This window comes from Hippopotamus amphibius, chromosome 4 (assembly GCF_030028045.1).
Source record: "Hippopotamus amphibius kiboko isolate mHipAmp2 chromosome 4, mHipAmp2.hap2, whole genome shotgun sequence".
Lineage (NCBI taxonomy): Eukaryota > Metazoa > Chordata > Mammalia > Artiodactyla > Hippopotamidae > Hippopotamus > Hippopotamus amphibius.
Window position 1 is genome coordinate 22,798,954 of NC_080189.1, and position 23,680 is coordinate 22,822,633.

A 23,680-nucleotide genomic window follows, 5' to 3' on the forward strand; every position below is an offset into this window, starting at 1 on the left:
CATTTACATATATATTTATATATCATACCTTATTTTTGTGGAATTTTTGTGGTTGATTGAGATTTACCCATGTCTTTACCACCTTTTTTAAAAAGACTTTGTTTTTTTAGAGAAGTTTTAGGGTTCGTAGCAAAATTAAGAGGAAGGTACAGAGATTTTTCCCACACATGCATAGACTCCCCTATTATCACCATCCCCACCAGGGTGGTACATTTGTTACAACTGATGAGGCTACATTGACACATCATTATCACCCAGAGTCCATAGTTTACATTCATTCTTGGTGTTGTATGTTCTGTGAGTTTGGACAAATGTATAATGACATGTATCCATCATTAAAATATCATGCAGAGTATTTTCACTGCCCTAAAAGTCCTCTGTGGTCTGCTTATTTATCCCTAACTCCTTCCCTCCCCAACTCCTGTCAACCAGGGATCTTTTTACTGTCGACATAGTTTTGTCTTTTCCAGAGTGTCATATAGTTGGAATCATACAGCATGTAGCATTTTCATATTGACTTCTTTTACTTAGTAATATGCATTTAAGTTTCCTCCATATTTTTTCATGGCTTGATAGCTCATTTACTTTTAGCGCTGAATAATTATTCTGTTGTCTGGATGTACCATAGTTTATCCATTCATCTACTAAACGACATCTTGGTTGCTTTCAAGTTTGGCAGTTATGAATAAAGCTGGTATAAACAGCTGTCTGCAGGTTTTTGTGTGGACATAAGTTTTCAACTCCTTTGGGTTCAACTCCTTTCAACTCCAAGGGCACAGTTGCTGAAATTGCATATAAGAGTATGTTTGGTTTTGTAGGAAACCGCCAAACTATCTTCCAAAGAGGCTGTACCATTTTTATTCCCAACAGCAATGAAGGAGAGTTCCTGTTGCTCCACATCCTCGTCAGTGTTTGGTGTTGTTAGTGTTCCTGATTTTGACCATTCTATCAGGAGTGTAGTGGTATCTTGTTTTAATATGCCTTTCTCTGATGACATATAATGAGGAGCATCTTTTCATATACTTATTTGCCTTCTGTTTATCTTCTTAAGTGAGATATCTGTTAAGGTCTTTGGCCCATTTTAAAATTAGTTTTTCCTTATTTTTGACTTTCAAGAGTTTTTTGTTTTTGTTTTTTTTGATATTTTGGATAACAGTCCTTTCTCAGTTATGTGTTCTATAAATATTTTTCCCAGTCTGTGTTATATTCTCGTCCTCTTGACATTGTCTTTTGCAGAGCAGAAGTTTTTAATTGTAATAAAGGCTGACTCATCAATTATATCTTTCATAGGTCATGCCTTTGGTGGTGTATCTAAAAACTTATCACCATACTCAACGTCATCTAGGTTTTCTCCTATGTTTTCTACTAGGAATTTTATAGTTTTGCATTTTATATTGAGGTCTGTGATCAACTTTGAGTTAATTTTTATGAAGAGCATGAGGTCTGTGTCTAGATTAATCTTTTTAGCATGTGGATATCCAGTTGGTCTGGCACCATTTGTTGAAGAGACTATCTTTACTCCATTGTATTGCCTTTGCTCCTTTGTCAAAGATCAGTTTACTATATTTATGTGGGTGTATTTCTGGGTTGTCTTTTCTGTTCCATTGATACATTTGCCGATTATTATGCCAGTACCACACTGTCTTGTTACTGTTTACCACTTTTTTTTAAACTCTTCATTCCTTGCTGTATTTCTGAGTTGTTATCTAGGATAATTTTCCCTGTACCTGAAGAATATACCTTTTAGAATCCCATCCTTTGTAGCCTTTAGATACTTTATCCTATGTAAGACCCTGGATTTGTACTTCTGTGGCTGAGTTGTGTGTTTTCCATTTTTGGCACCTGTGAATTTCCTTTCATTTTGCCCATGGCTACATATTAAAATTTTTTAGTTCCTATTTTGTTCAGCATTTCTGTGTGTTTGTTTAGGCAGCATATTTAGTTGTTAAAAACACATCTTTGCCAACATTGTATTGTCACTCTTTTTAATTTTAGCCATTTTGGTGGGTGTGAGGTGGTATCTGAAATGTGGTTTTAATTTTTATTTCCCCAATGACTAACAATGTTGAGCCTCCATTTTTTTTGCTTTAGCTAAATTTTTTGAATCTCCATTCTTATTCTGCTTCATGGTAGATTTTTATTTAGTGGGGAGGGTAAATTTTCTTATGCTCTGAAATTTTGATTGTCGTTTTTTGCTTTCTTCTCATAATAGCTTCATATGGATGTGATATGCCTCATTATCTGCCCCATGCTGCCTTTTTCTTTCAGGGGTGATTTTTTTCTGTGTTTAATCACCATGAGAACCCTCACTCTGTTCTGCCTGTTCCTTAATGGGCTCAGTAGTCTCCAACAGATCCTTTGTACCGCTTGGACTCTGGAGCTGGGTCTGATGTATTTGAGTTTCACTACTTACAAGAAATTTGAAGTTACTTGGTAGAGAATGAGGCTTAACAGGCTAGAGGAACCAATGCTTCTAGCATTGAGTATGAATGTTTACGAATAAAATTGGAGATCCAGGTGAGGAAAAAGTGTGGGTGAAACTTTATTATTGTTAGTTTAACACTTTTGGATCCAGGTATCCATCTAGAAATCTTGATAATTGAAAATGGAAGTTAGTTGTCAACCACAAATACCTTAAGAAAAAATACGCTGAACTGAGGAAAACAAAGGGTCAGCGTGTGTGTGTGTGTGTGTGTGTGTATTTTTAATTTTTTAGTTTTTTGGCTGTGTTGGGTCTTCATTGCTGTGCATGGAATTTCTCTAGTTGTGGTGAATGGGGCTACTCTTTGTTGTGGTGCGCAGGCTTCTTATTGAGGTGGCTTCTCTTGTTGCAGAGCACGGACTCTAGGCATGTAGGCTTTAGTAGTTGTGGCACTCAGGCTGAGTAGTTGTGGTTCTCGGACTCTAGAGCACAGGTTCAGTAGCTGTGGGTAGATGAGAATCTTTTTAAGAACAACTTTCTAAGTGTATCTACTTGGGGTCCTCACTTCAAACAGTTTAAAAAAACCATTTCCTTATGAATAACCTATTGCCTTTTATAAATAATTTTTCAGCAAACATTGAGAAGAATGTGCTATCTTACTATCAAAGAAATGGCTACCATCTCTGAGGATGTGATAATTGTCACAAGCAGGTATGTGAATGGTTAAAACCTAGGATGGGATACTTACATGTTTAGTGGAGTATTTGTTGTTCTCTGTCTGTTAGTTTTACTTTTTGAATATAAGAAAGCCAATAAAAATTTAAAAGAATGTAATGTCTTAAAGCATTCTTTTCTAAAATGTGGTTCTCATCATGTGAAAACCATCTCTGTCTGATAAAGCTAAGAAAGAAGTCACAAAGGATAAAGCTAATAGATCTGATTACATGTTAAAATGTCATAAAAAATATATAAACAAAACTAAAAAGTAAATTATACAGTGAAATAGAATATTTATTTATTTAAAATTTTTAAATTTTATATTATAGTTGATTTATGAAAAAAATATAACAAGAACATCAAAAGGCTAACATCTATAATATATAAAGAACTCAAACTTCAAAACAACTCCTAGTAGTAATTCATAAAATAATCAATAGAAAGGATCTAAATATCTTTAGTCATTCTCACTAGTAACCAAAAAATATAAATTAAAAATTCAAGAATGAGTTGCAGTATTTTTTTGTTTTGTTTTTCATGCTTTTTAAATTCAATTTATTTAAACTAAAACAAAACAAAACGAAAACCAAGACAACCACCAAAAAAACTAACCCCAAAACAACTCACCAGGTTCTCCCACTCCCCCAGTTCTCACCTCTGGCAACTGCTAATCTGTTCTCTGTATCTGTGTATCTATGAGCTTGGTTTTATATTTGTTTGTTTGTTTGTTTACTTTTATTTATTTAGATTCCACATATAAGAGAGATCATATGGTATTTGTCTCTCCCCGTCTGACTTATTTCACTTAACATAATGCTCTCAAGGTCCATACATGTCGTCACAAGTGGCAAGATTTCATTCTTTTTTAGTGGCTGAATAATATTCCAGTGCATATATGTACCACAATTTCTTTATCCATTTATCTATTGATGACCATTTAGGTTGATTCCATATCTTGGCTATTGTAAATGATGCTGCAGTGAACATGGGAGTGCATATGTCTTTTTGAATTAATGTTATAGTTTCTTCAGATAAATACCCAGAAATGGAATTGCTGGATCACATGGTAGTTGTATTTTTAATTTTTTTGAGGAACCTCCATACTGTTTTCCATAGTGGCTGTACAAATTTACTTTCCCACCAACAGTACAGTGTTCCCTTTTCTTCATGCCCTCAACAACACTTGCTATTTCTGTCTTTTTGATAGAAGCCATTCTAACAGGTGTAAGGTGATAGCTCATTGTGGTTTTGATTTACACTTTCCTGATGATTAATAATGTAGAGCATCTTTTCATGTACTCGTTGGCATCTGTATGTCTTTTTTGGAAAAATGTCTATTCACATCTGCCCATTTTAAGTCACATCTTTTTTTTGCTGATGAGTTTATGAGTTCTTTATAAATTTCGGAAAATTACAATATTTTTGCCAATCAAATTGCCAAAAAAGAAAAAAGGCAGTCAGTACTTTTAAGGGACATTGATGTTCTTGTATACAGGAGATAGAATAACAAATTGATTCAGTTTTTCTAGAAAGCAGTGTGGCAGCATCTGTTGAATGTTTGAAAGGGTTTATCCCTTCGATCCAGTAATTCCACGCATCTATGGAATTATCCTCAGAAAACAGAGATAGCACAGAAAGACTTATATACAATGATGTTTATTGCAACACTGTTTACACCAGCAAAAAGGAAAAAGACTACTTGAATGTCTGACACTGTTAAAGATTATCTAATTAACCATGTTATAGACATATGAAATATTTTAATTTTTTAAATATATTTTGAATGATATGGAAAAGTCTTCAATACAGCGTTGAGTTGGATTCAAGTCTGAGTATTCTCTGTAATCTCTTTTAAAAATACTCTAAGTATTTATATAAAAACATATGACTGGAAATACACTGATATATTACCAGTAAGTTATCTCTGGGTGTTTGGAATTGTTACTATTTATTTTCTTTAAACTTTTGATAATTTCCAAATGTCCTAGAATGAGTATGTATAATTTAGAGTCCTAAGATATATAACAAATGTTATTTAGAAAATAGTTATTAAGTTATTGATTTATAGTTAATAGTTGCTAATTATAACTCATTCAAGTGAATTTGGTATTTGTACAACAAAATAAATCTTGGAGAAGGGTACTTATGTTTAACCAGCAGTTGTGTCGAATGTAGTTTCAATTAGTAAAGCTTTCAGCTGAAAATAACAGAAAGCCAGATATAAATAGTAATAAAATAGGCACAGAGTAGCTGGTGTTGATTCAGTAATTCAACAGTGTCAGGGCTGGTTGTCTCAAATTCTTTGGGACATCCTCACATTATTGCAAAATAGATGACTGAATTACTGGCAATGCACCATTCAAGGTGGGAGGGGTACCAGGAAGGGGGCCAGAGAGAGCCAACACCATCTGCCTCTTTTATCAGGTATGCAAAAGATTTTCCCAAGGCAATTTTTAGATTTTATTTGGCACAACTGTGTTATGACTAACCTTAGGAGGCCAGGAAAGTGAGTATTTAGCTTTTATAGCCCAAGGGGCAGGCTTTGGAGAAGGGATTGAAAATGCATATTGGATTAGTCAGCTAACAGCACAAGTAAAAAACAAAAAAATCTTCACTTAGATTGCTAGATTCACTAAATATTGAAAAAATTAAAAATGGATTAATCAACTGTTGATTGAGGGGGTTTTGTTCTTTTGTTTAGCTGTTAATACTTCCATCTGAGTCCTCTTAGGCCGCTTTGAGTTATGGCTTGCTTCTCATTCATTTTAAGTGATTAGTAGATGTAGAAGGCAGAATAATGCCCCCTCCACCCCAAGAAATCCCTGTCCTAATTCCTAGGCCCTGTGAATATGTTACATTACTGTCAAAGGGGAATTAAAGTTGCTCATCAGCAGACAGGGAGAGTATCCTGGGTTATCCAGGTGGAACCAATATAAGGATAAGCATCCTTAAAAGTAGAAGAGGGAGGCAGGAGAAAAGGTCAGTGAAGAGATGTGATGATGGAAGCCGGGTCAGAGAGATGCACTGTTGTTGCTGAATTTGGAGATGGAGGAAGGGGGCCATAAGCTAAGGAATATAAGTGACCTCTAGAAACTGGAAAAGGCAAGGAAATGGATTTACCCCTACAGCCTCCAGAAAGGAATGCCATCCTGCTGACACCTAGATTTTAGCCCAGTGAGACCTGTGTTGGACCTCACTTTACAGAACTGTAAGGTAAAGAAATGAATGTTGTTTTAAGCCTCTAAGTTCGTGGTAATTTGTTACAGCAGCAATAGAAAACTAATAGCTTTTGCAGTGTATAAGTGTATCAAATCAATACATTGTACACTTAAAGTTACACAATGTTATATGTCACTTAATCTCAAAACTGGAAAAAAAAACTAATAGAGACTTTGGTACCTGGAAATGGGGTGTTGCTGTAACAAATACCTAAAAATGTGCAAGTGGTTTTGTAATTGGGCAATGAGCAGGTGCTGGAAGAGTTTTGGGGAGCATGTTAGAAAAAGCCTGCACTGCCTTGAACCAACTGTTGGTAGAAATATGGGCATTAATGACTCTGCTGGACTCTGAAGGAAGTGAGGAGCAGGACAGAGAAAACATTTATCATATATCATTGTGAACAGACTGTTGATAGAAATATGGACATTAAAGGTGCTGCTGGTGAGGGCTCAGATGAAAATGAGGAAGATATTAGAAACTGGAGGAAAGGGGCTCCTTGTTATATTGTGGCAGAAAGCTTAGTGGCATTGTATCCTGCAGTTAGGTAGAAAGCAGGGCTTGTAAGCAATGAATTTGGATATTTAACAGCAATTTCCAAGCAGAATGTTGAGGTATGGTTTGGTTTCTTTTTGCCACTTATAGTAAAATTTGAGAGTAGAGTAATAAATTGAGAGACCTGTTAAGCATGAACCAGGGGATCTTGATAAATACCAAATCATTGTTGCACACCAGAAACTAATATAATGTATGTCAATTACACCTCAAAAACAAAACCAGAGTAAACCAGGAGTTGTTGATTTTGGAAATTGCCAGCTTACCAGAATGGCAAAGGATGCTAAAATCAAGAGATGTGTGTTAGGAAAGCGTTCTCTAGAGAAAAAATCAGAGTTACTCTACAGCCTTTTCCTAAAACCTCAGGAAGATTAGAAGGTCAGTATATTCACTCACACAAAACACTGAGTGACCAAGGGTGTGACTCACAGATGCCCTCAGCATCTAAGCAGAAGTCAAAAATAGAGACGGGATTATCTAGGCAAGATCTGTGGAGGAGCCTCTTGTCTAGTGGAGTAAGTCTCTGTACTTATATGGTAGTCCCACAAGGCTCTTGAGAATCTTGTACCAGCAGAAACACTGCCGGCTTGGACTGCAAGGAACAGAGAGACGAAGTGAAAGAAGGCTGTCAGAGCCCCCAAATTCAACAGGCAGGAGACAGGCTGATAAGACTCCTCAGCTTTAAACACATGCTGCCCTTTATAAAAAGGAAGGATGGCTCGGAGGGCAGAGATGCAGGCCCATAAGGTGGAGCTGAGAATCATAGTGAATTCTGCCTAGGACTTGAAACCTCTTCCAGTTTGCCTGGCTGGATTTCAAAATTGCTTGGGACCAGTAACTCTTTTTATCTTCCATTTTCTCTTTATGAACAGGAGTGTCTGTATGTGTTATTCTATGGTAGTCCTATCTGTGTGTTTCAGATCAGGGAGCTTATTTTCTAGTTTCACATGTCCACGGGTGGAGAGGAATTTTGCCTCGGGATAAATTATGCCCAGTCTTCTCACCCATCCCTCATTTAGGTGATTTTTGATGGTAAGATTGGAACTTTTGAGTTGGGTGAGATTTAAATGAGATTTTGGACCTTTTTTTTAATTTTTGGCCACACTGCATGGCATGTGGCATGTGGGATCTTAGTTCCCCAACCAGGGATTGAACCTGCAGTTCCTGCATTGGAAGGTGGAGTCTTAACCACTGGACTGCCAGGGAAGTCCTGATATTTTGGACTTGGAGTTGATGCTGTAATGTGTTGGTTTGGAGGGATCTTGGGATGGGGTGAATGTATTTTCCCTATGAAATGGATACAACCCTGCTGACATGATGATTTTAGCCCAGTGAGACCTACATTGGAATTCTAGCCCATAGAACTAGCTGTAAGATAATACATTTTTCTTGCTTTAAGCCGCTAATTGTGGTCATTTGTTACAGCAGGGATAGAAATCTAATATATTAGGTGAGCATTCTACATACATAGACGGTTGTGTTAGCTTGGTAAAAAATCATGGATATTGAGAAAACCTGAAGGTAGACACGTCACGAAAGAATATATACAGATAGCCAGTAAGCACATGGAAATGTTCTCAATATTATTGGCCATCAGGGAAATGAAGATGAAAACCTCAGTGAGATATCTTTTCATACTCACTAAAATGGTGAAAAGAGAAAAACCTGACAGTACCGAAATCAACAAACCTGCTCCAGTATCAAGTACGAAGCTTGGTATAAGGAGCAGTTAAAGCTCTACATATACATTGTAGGCGGGGATGTAGAATGAATGATACAACCACCTCAGAAAAAGTTTGGCAGTTTCTTATAAAGTTAATATACCTACTCTGTGACCACTAATTCCACTGCTAGGTATTTACCCAAGAAAATGAAAATATTCGGCCACACACACATACACACACAAAGACGGTGTAAGAATTTCATAGCAGTTTTGTGATAGCCCTAAACTAGAAACACCTGAAAGTTCATCAGCAGGAGAATGGCTAAACCAACTGTGTTATATTAATACAGTAGATCACTACTCAGCAATAAAAAGGAACAAATTGCCAATTCAAGCAACGACACAGATACATTCCTAAAACAGTAAGTTCGAACAAAAGAAAACAGACACAAAAGAATACATGCTGGATGATTCCACTTATATAAATTCTAAGACCAGTCAAAACTCAGTTGTGGTGACAAAAGCAGAAGTCTGGTAAGTTGGAGGAAACTGACTGGAAGTGGGCATGAGGGAACTTTCTGAGGTGGTGGAAGTGTTCAGTGTTTTATTTTGGGTAGAGGTTACATGAGTGATCACAATTGCCATCTAACTGAACACTTAAGCTGGCATTTTTATTGTATATAAATTATAACTCAGTTAACGAAAAGAAAAACATGAAGAGATTTAGTTAGTGGCTTAAGGATGGTCAAGTATACTGACAGTCTGGTCATACTGTTCTACCCCTGTCTGATGAGACTTATCAGTGAAAATCTGCATCTAAAGATTGCTTAGAATTCTGGAATTGAGTCCTGAGGAATAACCCGTCACTCACATGGGGAGTAGTATGGGAGTGTGGGTATCGGTATGTGATTAGTTACATCCCTAGTCTCAGAAAATCAAACGCGCAGTTCATAGACCATGGTTTAGGAAGAAATAAAGGGGCTGTAGAAATGGCTGTCTGGCAGGCAGTTTTGATATCAGTTGTGGGAATAATGTGAGGATTTGGGTAGGGGAAGGACGATACTTTGATTCCTAATGGAACCAAGAAGTCAAGACCATCCACAGACTTGGTAAGAAATATTCAAGCCTGAAACAGCTTTTCTACTTGAATGGTGCTGCTGTCCCTGACATTACGTCTGTCAGGACTTGGTGTAGAACAAGAAAGGAAATGAGATACTGTTCTAATCTGACTTAGCCACCACTGTGGTGAAATCTTAATTGCAAAATTAAGTCTGTATTTTACTTGACCTATCTCTTAGTTTTTTGTTTTTTTTTTAATTTTATTTATTTATTTTATTTATTGGCTGCGTTGGGTCTTCGATGCTGCACATGGGCTTTCTCTAGTTGCTGAGAGCGGCGTCTAATCTTCATTGTGGTGCACGGGCTCCTCATTGTAGTGGCTTCTCTTGTTGCAGAGCACGGGCTCTAGGCGTGTGGGCTTCAATAGTTGCAGCACATGGGCTCAGTAGTTGTGGCTCACAGGCTCTAGAACACAAGCTCAGTAGTTGTGGCACACAGGCTTAGTTGCTCCGTGGCATGTGGAATCTTCCCAGAGCAGGGATCGAACCCGTGTCCCCTGCCTTGGCAGGTGGATTCTTAACCACTGCACCACCTAGGAAGTCCATCTCTTAGTTTTAATATGGTTGAACACTCCCTGAAGTTCTACCATCTTTGGCTTTCAGAACCATAATCCTGAGTTTCTGATTACTCCATTTTATTCTTCCAGAAAGTGGCTGTTTTATTCTGCCTGTCACCCTAAATATTGGCATCCCCTGGGGTTCACATCAATGCTTTTGCCACTTCCCAAACTCATCATGCTATTTGATACCCCCGTGCCTGCGTTTATCCTGTTTTCTTTCCCACAAAGCTCAAACACCATTTGATATGTTGATTTCCCTGTTCTTGACAGGTTAGTCATTGTCTCCTCTGTTGTTCTTATAACACTGTATTTTAACCTCTATTCTAGTAGTTAGTACATTGTGCTATAATGATTTGTTTCCATGTTTTTCTGCCCTCTGTACTGTTAGTTTCTTGAGAGCAAAAACTATATCTCACATGACTTTGTATCATTAATTAGAAAAGTGCCTTGCATGTATTAGACACACATTAAAAGTTTGTTTCATGAATTAAGCAAAGGGTAATCCATTGTCTCACCTCAGTTAAGGGGGCTGAAATCATAAGGATTTTTGTCTTTCTCTGTATCTCACACATGCGAAGAAGTGGAGAAATGTGGGCATATTAGTTGGGTTTCTCCAGACACCAGAACTAATAGGATATATATACGTATATAGAAAGAGATTTATTATGAAGCACTGGCTCGTGCAGTTAGGAAGGCTAAGTCCCACAATCTGCTCTCAGCAAACTGGAGGTCCAGCAAAGCCAGTGGTATAATTCTAGTCCAAACCTGAAGGCCTGGGAACCAGGAGTCCTTACTTCCCAGGACAGGAGAAGATGGATGTCCCACCCCAAGCAGAGAGCAAATTCTCCCTTCCTCTGCCTTTTTATTCTATTCAGGCCCCTAACGGATTGCATGATGCCCATTCCTATTGGTGAGGGAGATCTTTACTCGGCTTACTGATTCAAATGCCAGTCTCTTTTGGAAGCACATTCATAGACACACCCAGAAATAATGTTTTACCGGTTATCTGGGCATCCGTTAACTCGGTGAAGTTGACACAGAAATTAACCATCACAGTGGGTTTAATGGGTGTTGAGAAACCTTTCTGTATCCTGCCTCTCTCCTGCCCAGTTGACAAGCAGACTGCCCTGATTTATTTGGATTCATACCTATTCTCTTTTAAAATTAAATTGTGGAAGACTTTTGGGAGAGGATCATGAAAATGATGCCAAGTCATAAAACTCCCTTCTCCAAAGCCTAATGAAATGAACACCAATGAGTAAAAGGGAAAGTCAGGGTACTTCTAATTCTAGCCAAAATGGAGTAAGGCCACGGCAGGCCATGTCTCCCAGTGATTACAACAAAAACCTCTGGACAAAAGTACAGAAAGTGACTACCTGAGGCTTTTGAAAACTGAATAATCGCAGTGAATTTGAGGAGAGAAAAAAGTAATTAATGAATAATCAGTGTGGTAACAGTGAGTTTCATGGTTATTTTTTCTCTTTATACCTCATATTTGACCCAAGAGCAGGCTAATCAGAGAACTGTACAGTGGGAGGAGTCAACAAAGGCAGCAGCGCATCCCTCTAGCCTGAGCACAGGTTAAAGAAAAGACCCCTGCAGGCTAGAGAGCATGGGGGAGAATCCTTGTTTGTTCTTATTTTTCTGTTTACTTTCTGGTCCTGCCTTGAGGCCAGCCCTCATTGTGGAACATTACTGTGATGTGACAGCAGTATTTCAGACACCTGAAACCCTGAGATAAGACCTGGCCCCTGGTGTGTGAAGAGTGGGCGGGGGGGGGGAATCCACATTACACTTGACCCTCACAGCAGGTATTTGAGCTGTGCAGGGTCCTGCACAGCCTGTACACAGGTCCTGAGGACCCATGTGTAGGGAGGGCTGAGTATAAGTCGTACTCAGATTTTTGACTGTGTGAAGGGTTGGCATCCTAATCCCTGCATTGTTCATGGGTCAGCTGTATTTTTTTTTCCCCTCCTTCTTTTGTCTCTTTGTCTTGAGGGCTTGCTTCCAAAGAATTATACAGTAGCACAGGGAGCTAAAACTCTGAGAGAATCCCATATTTCTGGTGAGAAGAACTGGGTAAAGGAGTCCTTGAGAGCCAGAGAGTGTGGGAGAAATGACATGCACAGAAGGCCAGGCAGAACTTGCAGTCTGAAACTGCCTTGAGTGCTTGGTAAAATGAAAGTCAGCATTCCTCAGAGGCTTTTAACAGGACTCAGTCTTATGACACGATATTCAGAATCTTCAGATACAATCCAAATGAGTCAGCCAGGAAAGTATGACCAATTCTCAAGAGAAAAGATAATCAATAGATGGCAAGCCTGTAATTACCTAGATGTTGGGGTTATTAAAAACTTGAAAGCAGCTAATACAACCATGTTCCGTAAACATGAACACTCTTGAAATGAATAGGAAAGTAGAAATTCTCAGCAGAGAACTATATATGTATATACACACATGAACAAATTGAAAATTTTTAGAAATGACAGTACAACATGCAAAATAAAAATTCATTGGCTGGGCTCAGTAGTAGAATAGAGATGTCAGAGGAAAGGGTCAGTGAACCTGAAAGTAATTCAATAGAAATAATTCCAACTGAGAATAAGGAGAAAAAAGATTGAAAACCAAAACAGCCCCACTGATCCATGGGACTGCATCAAAGAGTCTTTCATTCGTTGGAGTCCCTGAAGAAGAGGAGAGAGGGATTGGTGCAGAAAATTTTTGAAGAAATTATAGCTGAGAACTGCCAAATTTGGGGAAAGATATAATTTTACAGATTCAAGAAGCTCAGTGAAGCATATTCAAGATAAACTCAAAGGAATCCACACCCAGATCATAATGAAACTCTTGAAAACCAAATATAAAGGAAAGCTCTTGAAAGCAGTTTGAGGACAATGACACATTACATATAAGGAAACTTTAGTTTAAAATACTATGGATTTCCCATCAGAAAACACAGGTGTTGAGAGATGGTGGGGACTTCCTAGGTGGCGCAGTGGGTGAGAATCTGCCTGCCAATGCAGGGGACACGGGTTTGATCCCTGCCCCAGGAAGATACCACATGCCGTGGAGCAGCTAACTATTGAGCCTGCGCTCTAGACCCCGTGAGCCACAACTGTTGAGCCCATGTGCCACAACTACTGAAGCCCATGTGCCTAGAGTCTGTGCTCTGCAACAAGAGAGGCCACCACAATGAGAAGCCCGCGCACCACAATGAAGAGTAGCCCCCGCTCTCAGCAACTAGAGAAAGACTGTGTGCAGCAATGAAGACCCAACACAGCCAAATAAATAAATAAATAAATTTATTAAAAAAATAAAGATGTTGGAACACCATCATTTAAGTGCTGAAACAAAGGAAATGACACCCCAGTATTCTGTATGCACTAAAAATATCTTGCAGGAGTGAAAATGAAATAAAGACTTCTTCAGATGAAGGTAAACTAAGAATATTTGTCACCAGCATACCTACTCTGAAGGAATTATTAAATTAAGTGCCTTAGGCTGAAGGGAAATGATGCATCTCTGTAGTACTGAAAGAAAACAAACAAAAACCACAGTTGTTAACTCAGAATTCTGTGCCCAGTGAAAATAGCTTTCAAAACGGTTGACAGGGACTTCCCTGGTGGTCCAGTGGTTAAGAATCTGCCTGCTCAGAAATAGAGACACAGATGTAGAGAACAAACATATTGATGCCAAGTGGGGAAAGCGGGGAGGGTTGGGGGGGAGTGAATTGGGAGATTGGGATACCAAATTGTACACTCTAAATATATGCAGTTTATTGTCTGTTAATTGTATCTCAATAAAAGTTCTTAAAAAAAAAAAAAAAAAGAATCTACCTGCCAAGGCAGGGGACAGGGGATTGATCCCTGGTCTGGGAAGAGCCCACATGCCACGGAGCAACTACCCCCATGTACCACAACTGCTGAGCCCGCATGCTGCAACTACTGAAGCCCATGTGCCTAGAGCCTGTGCTCTGCCACAAGAGAAGCCATCACAGTGAGAAGTGTGCGCACTGCAAGGAAGAGTAGCCCCCACTTGCTGCAACTAGAGAAAGGCGACACGCAGCAACGAAGACCCAAAGCAGCCAAAAAAAAAAAAAAAAAAAAAAGGTTGACATAAAAGCAATTTCAGACATACAAAAGCTGAAAAATTTAGTAAGTAGCTTTTTCTTTTTTTTAGGTCTGTGGACCTAAATGTAAAACCTAAAGCTATACAACCTCCAAAAGAAAACGTATGGAAAAATCCTTGTGACCTTGAATTAGGCAAAGATTTTTTAGATATAACATCAGAAGCTTGATCTGTAAAGAAAATAAAAAGAGAAACCACAGACTGGAAGAAAATACTTATATATTATGTATAATAAAGGACTGGTATCTAAGACATATAAAGAGCTTTCAAAATTCAATAATGAGAAAACAATACAGTAAAAAAAAACATGCAAAATCTGTGAATAGACACCACTAAAGAAGATATATACATGGCAAATAAAGCAAATGAAAAGATGTTCAACATTATTAGTCATTAGGGAAATGCAATTTAAAACCATGAGATAACACTATACATCTTTGAATCGACCAAAAACTAAATAGACTGACTTTACCAAATATTACCAAGGATATGGAGGAATTGGATCTCTGGTGGGAATGTAAAGTGGTGAAATTATGTTGGAAAGAAAACATTTTTGCAGTTTCTTAAAAAGTTAAACATGAACCTACCATAAGATCCAGTTCATTCACTTATAGATATTAACCAGGTGAAATGAAGCAAAAATTAAATGGAGGCTTCCGGGGTATAGAGATTTGGAAAGAGCATTATGTCCGGTGTTTCCATGAAAAGGGGGCTGAACAAATAGCAAGTTCAACAATTTATCTGAATCCTCGAGAATGTTGACTCTGACATTTCAGAATAACCACTGGCTCAAAACCTAAAGAGAGACCAGAGCTTGCAGGATTAGATGAGATGTGAGGCCTGGTTTGCTGGACAAGATGTGGCTGATACCAGTAAGAAAAGCTCAGCTGAGCTCATTGCTGGATTGGTGGAGACTGAGTATATATACTATCAAGAGAGAGTGAAGCCCCTGAGTGCCACGAATACAAGCCTGTAGGGGTCTGAGCCTCTACAGGCTTGTTGGTTCTTCTCCATGGACCCAACTGAGTGCTTATAGAATATTTGGGAGAGTCCTGAGGGAGATTCTCTCTCAGGGTAAAGAACTGGGAACAGGAAATAGCAGCTACCCTGGCAGGGATATTGAACTGCCCTTGGATCCTGTCCTTCTGTTTCCCCTCTGGAAGAAAAGCCTTAAGCTATAGGAGTAATGGCAATACACACTCATCTTTAGATACTGGTGAAAACTCATTGCAATTGTGGGAGGGGAACAGGGGAAAAACTTTCTACCCCTGGGGGAGTGACAAGAATATGCACTGTGTCAGCTGCAGTTCTAGAAGGGGCAGAAGTACTGAGAAGGCCACAACCCTAAGATCCAGGAACAGGGTGCCTGCCTGAGACAGGCTTAATTAGAACAACAAAGAACAGCCTCCCATCCCTACCTGCTCGCTGCACTGAGCAACAAGTAAGTAACCTGCAAGAGACCAATCCTTTCTGAGGAGCTGGGTGAAGAAAATACCAAAAGCTGAGGGTAGACATTGAAAACAAACAAACAAACTCTGGCACACCAGCCCTCAGCCTAATCATAGGGTATCACTAGAGGAATTTGAAGCCGAGCTTGTGGAGCACTGAGTGTTACAAGAGCAACAAGAAACCAAATCCAGTCCAACTCCCAAAGAGATTAACTCAAACCCCTGAGCTAATAGCTTAGCAGGAGGAAATGTGTCCCCACTTCAAGGGGTAAACAGTTTACTTCATCTCTGCTGTCTTACATGAGATGTTTGGCTTTCAACAACAAATTAGTGTAAGAAAAAACAAGAAAAAAGAACACTCTCAAGAGACAAAGCAGTCAGAAGAACCACAGTCACCACTATTCAACTAGAGGTATTAAGCAATGCAGTTAGGCAAGAGAAACCAATTTGACACATAAGAGTAAATTAACAAAGAAATAAACTCTCTCTGTTTTTAGATGATGTGGTAGAATACCTTGAAACCCTAGATAATGATAAAATGAACTCAAACAATAGAAGAATTCAGTGGGGTAGCAGAATGTAAAATTAACATATAAAAATCAATAGCCTTTATATAAAACAACACACATAGAACCCCATTGCAACAATGACAAAGATTAAGTACTTAGCAATTATTTTGACAATAAATGCACAAAACTTGCAAGAGGAAGAAAAAATTTTAAGCCCTAAAATGCTCCAAGTGTACTTGAGCAGATGTAAAGGTATCCTCTGTTTTGAATAGATCAGTTCAACATTACAAAGATTTTAATCCTCTCTAAATTAATTTATAAATTCAGTTCAATCCCAATAAAAAATCCAACAGGTTATATTATAGAGTTAGAAAAGTTGATAGCAAAGTTTATGTGGAAAAACCAACATGTAAGAATAGCCAGGAAATAACTGAACAACGGGAAACAATGAGGGAGGACTAGCTCTACCAGCTAGTGAAATATTAAGGCCTGTACAGTTAGAACAGTGTGGTACTGACATGTGAATAGACAAAGAGACCAGTGGAATAAAATTGTGTGACAGTTGTGTAAAGTGTCACCTCAGCCATGCTGATCTACATTTTTCAGAATTCTCTGATACAAATGGAAAGTACAGAATTAGACCCAAAGACACATGGAAATTTAGTATATGATGAAGGTGAAGGTGGCATCTCTAATCACTGGGGTAAACGTGTACTTTTTATTTATTTACTTTTTAAAATTTTATGTTTGGCTGTGGTAGGTGTGTCGGCTTTCTCTAGTTGTGGCGAGTGGGGGCTACTCTTTGTTGTGGTGCATGGGCTTTTCAGTGCAGTGGCTTCTTTGTGGAGCAGGGGCTCTTGGCACATGGGCACAGTAACTGTGCCTTGTGGGCTCTAGAGCGCAGGCTCAGTAGTTGTGGCACATGGGCTTTGTTGCTCTGCAGCATGTGGGATCTTCCTGGACCAGGGCTTGAACCCGTGTCACCTGCATTGGCAGGTGGATTCTCAACCACTGCGCCACCAGGGAAGTCCAACATGTACTTTTTAATACGTTATGCTGGAACAACCAAGTAGCCACTTAGAAAAAGATAAAATTAGGTTTGTATTTCGCGTCATATACATGAGTAAACTCTTAAGAGGAGGAGTATAAATTAAAAAAAATGAAATCCCATAAGTACTAGAAGAAAACATGAGTATATTCCTCTTTAACTTTGGTATAGGGAAAAGTTTTGTAATTACGACTAAAATCCAAAGGCAAGGAAAGAAAGGATTGATAAATTTGACTACATAATTTTTTTTAATTGTATGACCCAAACACCATATAGAATAAACTAGGGTTTGCAGTAGGTCCAGGTTGTGGTATAAACAGTTATTCTTGATTTATTGTTTATGGTATCCTGCATGACATTGCCACTCATTTTATAGCAAAAGTGGAGTGACAGTGGGCTTGTGACTAGGAAGGAGATCAGTAGTTTTATTTATTTATTTATTTATTTTGAGTTTTAAGTATTTATTTACAAAGTTCTTCCTAATACAACTGCTTTTAAAATATAGCAGTAAAGGATCATTTACTATTTAGAAGTGGTACATATGTGGCATAGGAAAAAATCTATATAGTCAGTTGAACTATTTAACAGATAACTGAAAATTGTTAAATGACAATTAAACATTTGCAGTTCTCCCCAAACAGGTAGGAAATAAAAATGCATTTATTCATAGGAACTTGATTATTTTGTATTACTGACTATAAAAAAAAAAAAAGACTATTATGAAAGGTAACATCAGGGTTTGAAAAATATTTTACAACAACAAATAAATGTATTTCAATTTTACATTTAATTATGAGGCCACAATAAAAATTTGACCATACACATATCTATGTATTTTACAGCAGATCAGCAAACTTTTAGAATTATTTCATAAAGAGTATGAACAGTCTTTACCACAATTTCCCCATGGTCTTATCCTTCAAAATAAAATTCCAGACACTATCAAACTAAATCAAGATTTGCTAGTGGCTAAAATCAGCATAAGTATATTGTCCCTTAAACAGCTACAAGTATACACCACCAGTATCATGTTTGTGCAAAATTTACATTATTTTTAAATCTTTCTGTCCTTATCTCAATTTGCAAGCATATTTTGAAACCATCCCTTTAACTGTTATTCTTGTTAACAGGGGCAATAAAAAACCTGCATAGATCTCTAAATAGTGGGTTCTTGTTTCACATGTGCTATTGAAAGTAGTTATTTAACTGTTCCTTTTGCAGTTTATTTTGTAAATAAAGATATCGCATGTGGATTTGAAAAGATTTGCCCCTGTTAACAGTAGTTTTATTATATTGTGCCTCACCTAGGAGCAGACAGCCTGGTGTCATGATGGGATGGCCTATTGAATGCTCAGCTGAGGTAGTAGGTTGGAGGTAGGACCCTGTGAGGTTGAGAAATTCTCCTCCAAGATGCCATATATCCATTGAATCCATTGCCAGTGTATGGTACTGTCATCAATAAATAGAATAGATGAGTCCAGAATCAAGAGGTGGAAGTAGGACTGGCCCCTCTCACCCTCACTCCCAGTGACTCACTTGTAGCATTTATGCTTTTCATTCTCACCCTGAATGTGGATTAGAGGTCCTGGTTCCCAGGGGACAGTGTTTTCAAGGGATGAAAATGGGGAAGCATTTAACCCATTGACTCCTGGTTCCTGTGGGTTGTGGGTTGTCTCCAGCACAGAAATATCCCACACTTCTGATGCTACTATTGGGTCACTTTGTGTTCTTCATGCTAGTGGACCAGCAGATAGTGAAAGGAGCTGCTATACTCGTAGAGGTAATTGACCTTGATCCCTATCAGGATCTAGGGTTGTTTCTATATAAAGCTGACAGAGAGGACTGTATCTAGAATTCAAGGTATTCACAACTGTATCTAGAATTCAAGGTATTCACTTGAGTATATTTTTGGTGTGTTCATGTGTGGGAAAATGTTGACTAGGGACTAGGGAACAGCCAAGGTCCAACCAGGGTAAATCCAACAAAGGGCTCAGATCCCTTGGGATAAAGGTTTGAGTCACCTACCAGACACATAACCTAGATGAGATGAAGTGCTGGCCAAGAGTGAGGGAAATAAAGAATGCGTGGTTATAGGAAGGAGGTGATGAATATCAACTATGGCTTTGAAATGAGTTGTAGCAGTACGGGTTGTACCATGTTCAACTAATCTTCCTGTCTCTTGTAGAAATAGTGGATGGTTACCATCATGAAGACTCAGTGATAGATTAGATTTAATAGAAGACTTGCTCAAATGTGAGGGGTGCAAGGGATGGGCTGTATTGGGTGCCACTTTTGAACTACCTCATGTTTCCTCAGCCTCATCTTTGCTTCCAGCTGTGGCTGTGGTCAACATTTCCTTGTAGGACCCAGCTCACTTGTATCGAGAGTGCATCACTTCAAGCATGTGCTGTGCGTTTTGCTTCCTTTCCTGCAAGTTCTTGTACACTCACTGAACTCATATGTGTGAGTTAACATGTGGATATTAAGAGAATGGGGAGTTAACACTCTTGGGTTAAATCTCTACCAGGAGTGAAGAGCTAGTGGATAAATTCTTTCCTTTTAATCCCTTGAATGTGTGGTTTCTGAGATGTATTTCATTAGACTCCTCAGAAAACTGGTCATTAAATAACCAGTTGCTTGTGGCAGTGACACACTAGAGAAAACTTCTTTGGGTTGATTTTGCTTCCTCCTTTGTTTACTTCTTTATTTTTTACCTCTCCCTCAGAATACACTCCCAAATAAACTATCTGTAGGTAAGCCTTTGCTGTCAGGGCAGCCCAGGCTAAACAGAAGTACAGAGCAGGGGCTGGCAAACTATGGCCCATGGCCGGAACTGTTGCCTCATTTTGTAAATAAAGTTTTATTGCAATGTAGCCATGCCTTTTTGTTTATACATTATTACGGATGGCTACTTCCATGCCATCAACCAGCCAAGGAGAGAGGACTCAGAGGAATCAAACCTCCCAAACCTCAGTTTTTTAATCTAATTGGAAAAATGCAAATATTTGTGAAAAAGCCTGGTTGATAAGTTATTTATACTCAAACAGTGGAAATCTGTGCTACCATTAAAAAGATATTTTAGATATACTATTTAGATATTTTAATATATATAAATATCTGAAAATTTAAAGCCTCTGTCCATAAGGAAAGATTTTCAAGTTATATTATAAAGTAAAATTGAAGGTACCAGAAGAGTGGCGATCCATTGGCATGCATTTTAATAAGTCTCTGTGGTTGTACATATTTTAAGAACTTCCTTAAGAAAACATAGGCAACTGTTCATAATGACTGTCTCCAGTTGAGTAGCATTACAGGCTAGGGTGGGTGAGGAGAAACTTAGACTTTATATTTTATATCTTTCTGAATATTTTGAAAATGGATTTTTATATGAGGGAAATACTTTAATAATTGAAAACTGAAAGAAATTGAAGGACTGTCAGTTATTCACAACGTTCTCTTCTTGGTGCCCTAAAGGAGAGAATTGGAATTGGAGGCCATTTTGGATTATGTGAGGGGAGTTGAGGGAGGGAGGAGATGGTCAGTTTGAGGGTAGTATAAATGCACAGGGGACAAGAGAAGGAAGGGTAAGAGACATGGAATTTCGTAGTTCAGTGCACACTCCTCTGCCTGTTTTTGCAGCTCCACAGAAAGATCTGAAACCATTGACAATTGTCATTTTAGAAAGCCATTCCTGAGAGAGAGAGACCTCATGAAGTAATCATTTTAGTCAGTTTCATTTAAAGAGTTATTTTTAAGTCTGAATTTTGGGGATTTGGGGAGATTTCAGCATGAGGCTCTCTATATCAGTTGTTTTATGCCAGTAATCAGTATCTGAAATTATGTATATATTTAGTTTGTGATTAATATCTCTTTCCCCACTAGAATGTAAGCTCCATGAAGGCAAAGACTATGTTTTGCTCACTGCTATATTCTTAAGATTTAGAATAGTCTTCTACCCAATAGTTTTTATATTTATCCAGGGAAGACACTCAGTAAATATTTGTTGAATCAATAGCTACATTAAGATAATTTTGGGGAACAAGTGAAATTAGCTAGGGATGGACTCCACAGAAGAGAAAACTTTAATCTCATGGTAACTAATTTGATTTTTCTCAGTCTGACGAAGGACATGACTGGAAAAGAAGATGTGTACCGAGGCCCAGCCATCAGGGCTCTCTGCAGAATCACTGATGTAAGTTCTTTGTTTTACTGAGGTGTCAAAGGGGACCTGTGTTTATCTGCAGGTAGCCATGTAAATTTAGTAGGATTTGCTGTCTGACTTTGTGAATCATCAGCAGAAGAGAAACACGACCACTATTTCTGGTGGCTTTTGTGGCTCCAGGCTTGTTTTCTTTTAGATTGTTTTTTCCTTTTGTTTATTTAGATTAATCTATTTCTCTATATATTTACTCTCATGGACTTTTGTCATAGTCAGGGCACATTGCTTGCAGGAAACAATAACCCATCCGGAATTTAGCTTAAAAAAAAAAAAGAAAGCTTTATTACAAAATACAGATCTCTCAGAATTTGAGGTAAAGCTTACAGCCAGATACCAGAACAAGAAATAGGGCAGCTCTAAGGAATTCAGCAGTGAGGTTCTCACATATTTACTGTTATGATCCATCATTTACCAGGCTCAAGCCCCCTCACTTAAATATTTAAGAGAGACAATCTGAATAGCCATCAGCCAGCCGGTGGCTTGTATCCACCTAGGTCCAAGTCAGGTGTTTAACCTTGACTTAGTCTGTTGTGTTGGGAGGGATGAGGTTATAGAGTATGTTAGGCTGTCCCTTTCTTGGAACTCTGAGCAGGAAAGGTTAAAATGAAGGACAGGCTGGGCATTGCCAAGCAAGTTGAGTAATATTTCAGCTATATTCATGATCAGGTATGTTTTATTTATATGTTTGCAATCTTCTCAAATTTCAGAGTTGAGCAGGATTAAATGGTAAATCTGGATCCTAGAAGGAGTAATAGAAATGGTTTAATATTTTTCAGTGCTCAGTTACTTTGTTGTGGTTGCTTTTGTTTTTAGCATTAAATTAGTAGCATAAGACTTGACCATGCCAGGGCTAGCAATAAGACCCTCTTCATCTAAGTTTTGATCTTGGTGTACTTATGCATCCTCACCTGCCACCACCTTCCCAGTGCTAAGTTTTCTTCCAGATACATTAAAAAGAACTTGATTTTCAGAGGATTTCATATTGAGGATTCAATATAGTAGCGTATTCCACATTTACTTTCTTATGTATCTAAAATAATTAGAGATTACAGTTGATTTATAGGACTCTCAAGGGTCCATATAGAATATATGCCCTACACATAGAGGTATCTTCAGGACTTTAAAAGCATCCCTATTTAAGAATTTCTTTTATAATATCCCTGATAGGTTCAGCCTCTGTTTGTATATATCCTCCAAACTGGGATTCTCCACTTTGAGGCAGTTTATTTCATTGTGGAACAGTTATTCCTCTTCCTTACATACACTCTAAGTGTTCTTCTTGAAGTTGCCACTTGGTTATCTGGGTTTTGCCCTCTGGGATCTGATTATTATATGATAAGCTTTTTAATGCATTCTAAATATTTGCACAGAAACAAATATGTGACTTGTTTTTGTAAATTATTTTGAAGTGGTAATTTTGCATGAAAATGTTTTGCTTCAACTGCTTTTTCTTTATGAACGTTCTTAGGGAACAATGTTGCAAGCCATTGAAAGATACATGAAACAGGCCATTGTGGATAAGGTCTCCAGTGTATCAAGTTCAGCATTGGTATCTTCCTTAGTAAGTGAACAAATAACTGGTTCTTATGCATGGTACAATTTCTAGTTGCAAAAACTATCAGTATGATTCTCTCAAGTGAAACATTTTAAAATATGTATACATTTCTGTTACTTTATACAAGAATGCTTTATCTGACAGAGGAACATTGAGTAATTAAAATGGGCAGTTAAAAACAAAATTTCAAGTTTGAAAGGTTTTGGTAATCAGAAGGTTATGTTGTACATATAATACAGATGGGGGGTAAGGGTGGGATGGGGATCAGGGAAGAAACTGAGAGCTAATCTCTTTCTTTAAATCTTCCTTTATGACCTGCCCTTCTACCTCTTGTCTCTTTGTCCTCTGCTTTTGTTGGTGCCCTGTGTCTTCAGTGTCCTTCAATCCAAAGTCGACTGTCCCATTACTAAGTTTCCTCCTAGGAAGTGCTCTTTGTTTTAGTAATATCTTTTCTTTCTCTTTTTCATCAAAACAAAATTTATTCATGGCAGCCTATCACATTGTATTTGATTAAAATTGGTT

At 38.1% G+C, this 23,680-nt stretch overlaps 1 protein-coding gene across 1 annotated transcript in view; it reads left to right on the top strand.

The window, feature by feature from the left end:
• The window catches only part of COPG2 (COPI coat complex subunit gamma 2), a 119,770-nt gene that overhangs the window by 26,012 nt on the left and 70,078 nt on the right, over positions 1 to 23,680 (top strand). Inside the window, exons 5-7 of the mRNA XM_057732563.1 lie at positions 3,054 to 3,133; positions 21,501 to 21,576; positions 23,072 to 23,164. Coding sequence (XP_057588546.1) covers positions 3,054 to 3,133; positions 21,501 to 21,576; positions 23,072 to 23,164 — 249 coding nt within the window. The remainder of the gene's footprint in view (positions 1 to 3,053; positions 3,134 to 21,500; positions 21,577 to 23,071; positions 23,165 to 23,680) is intronic.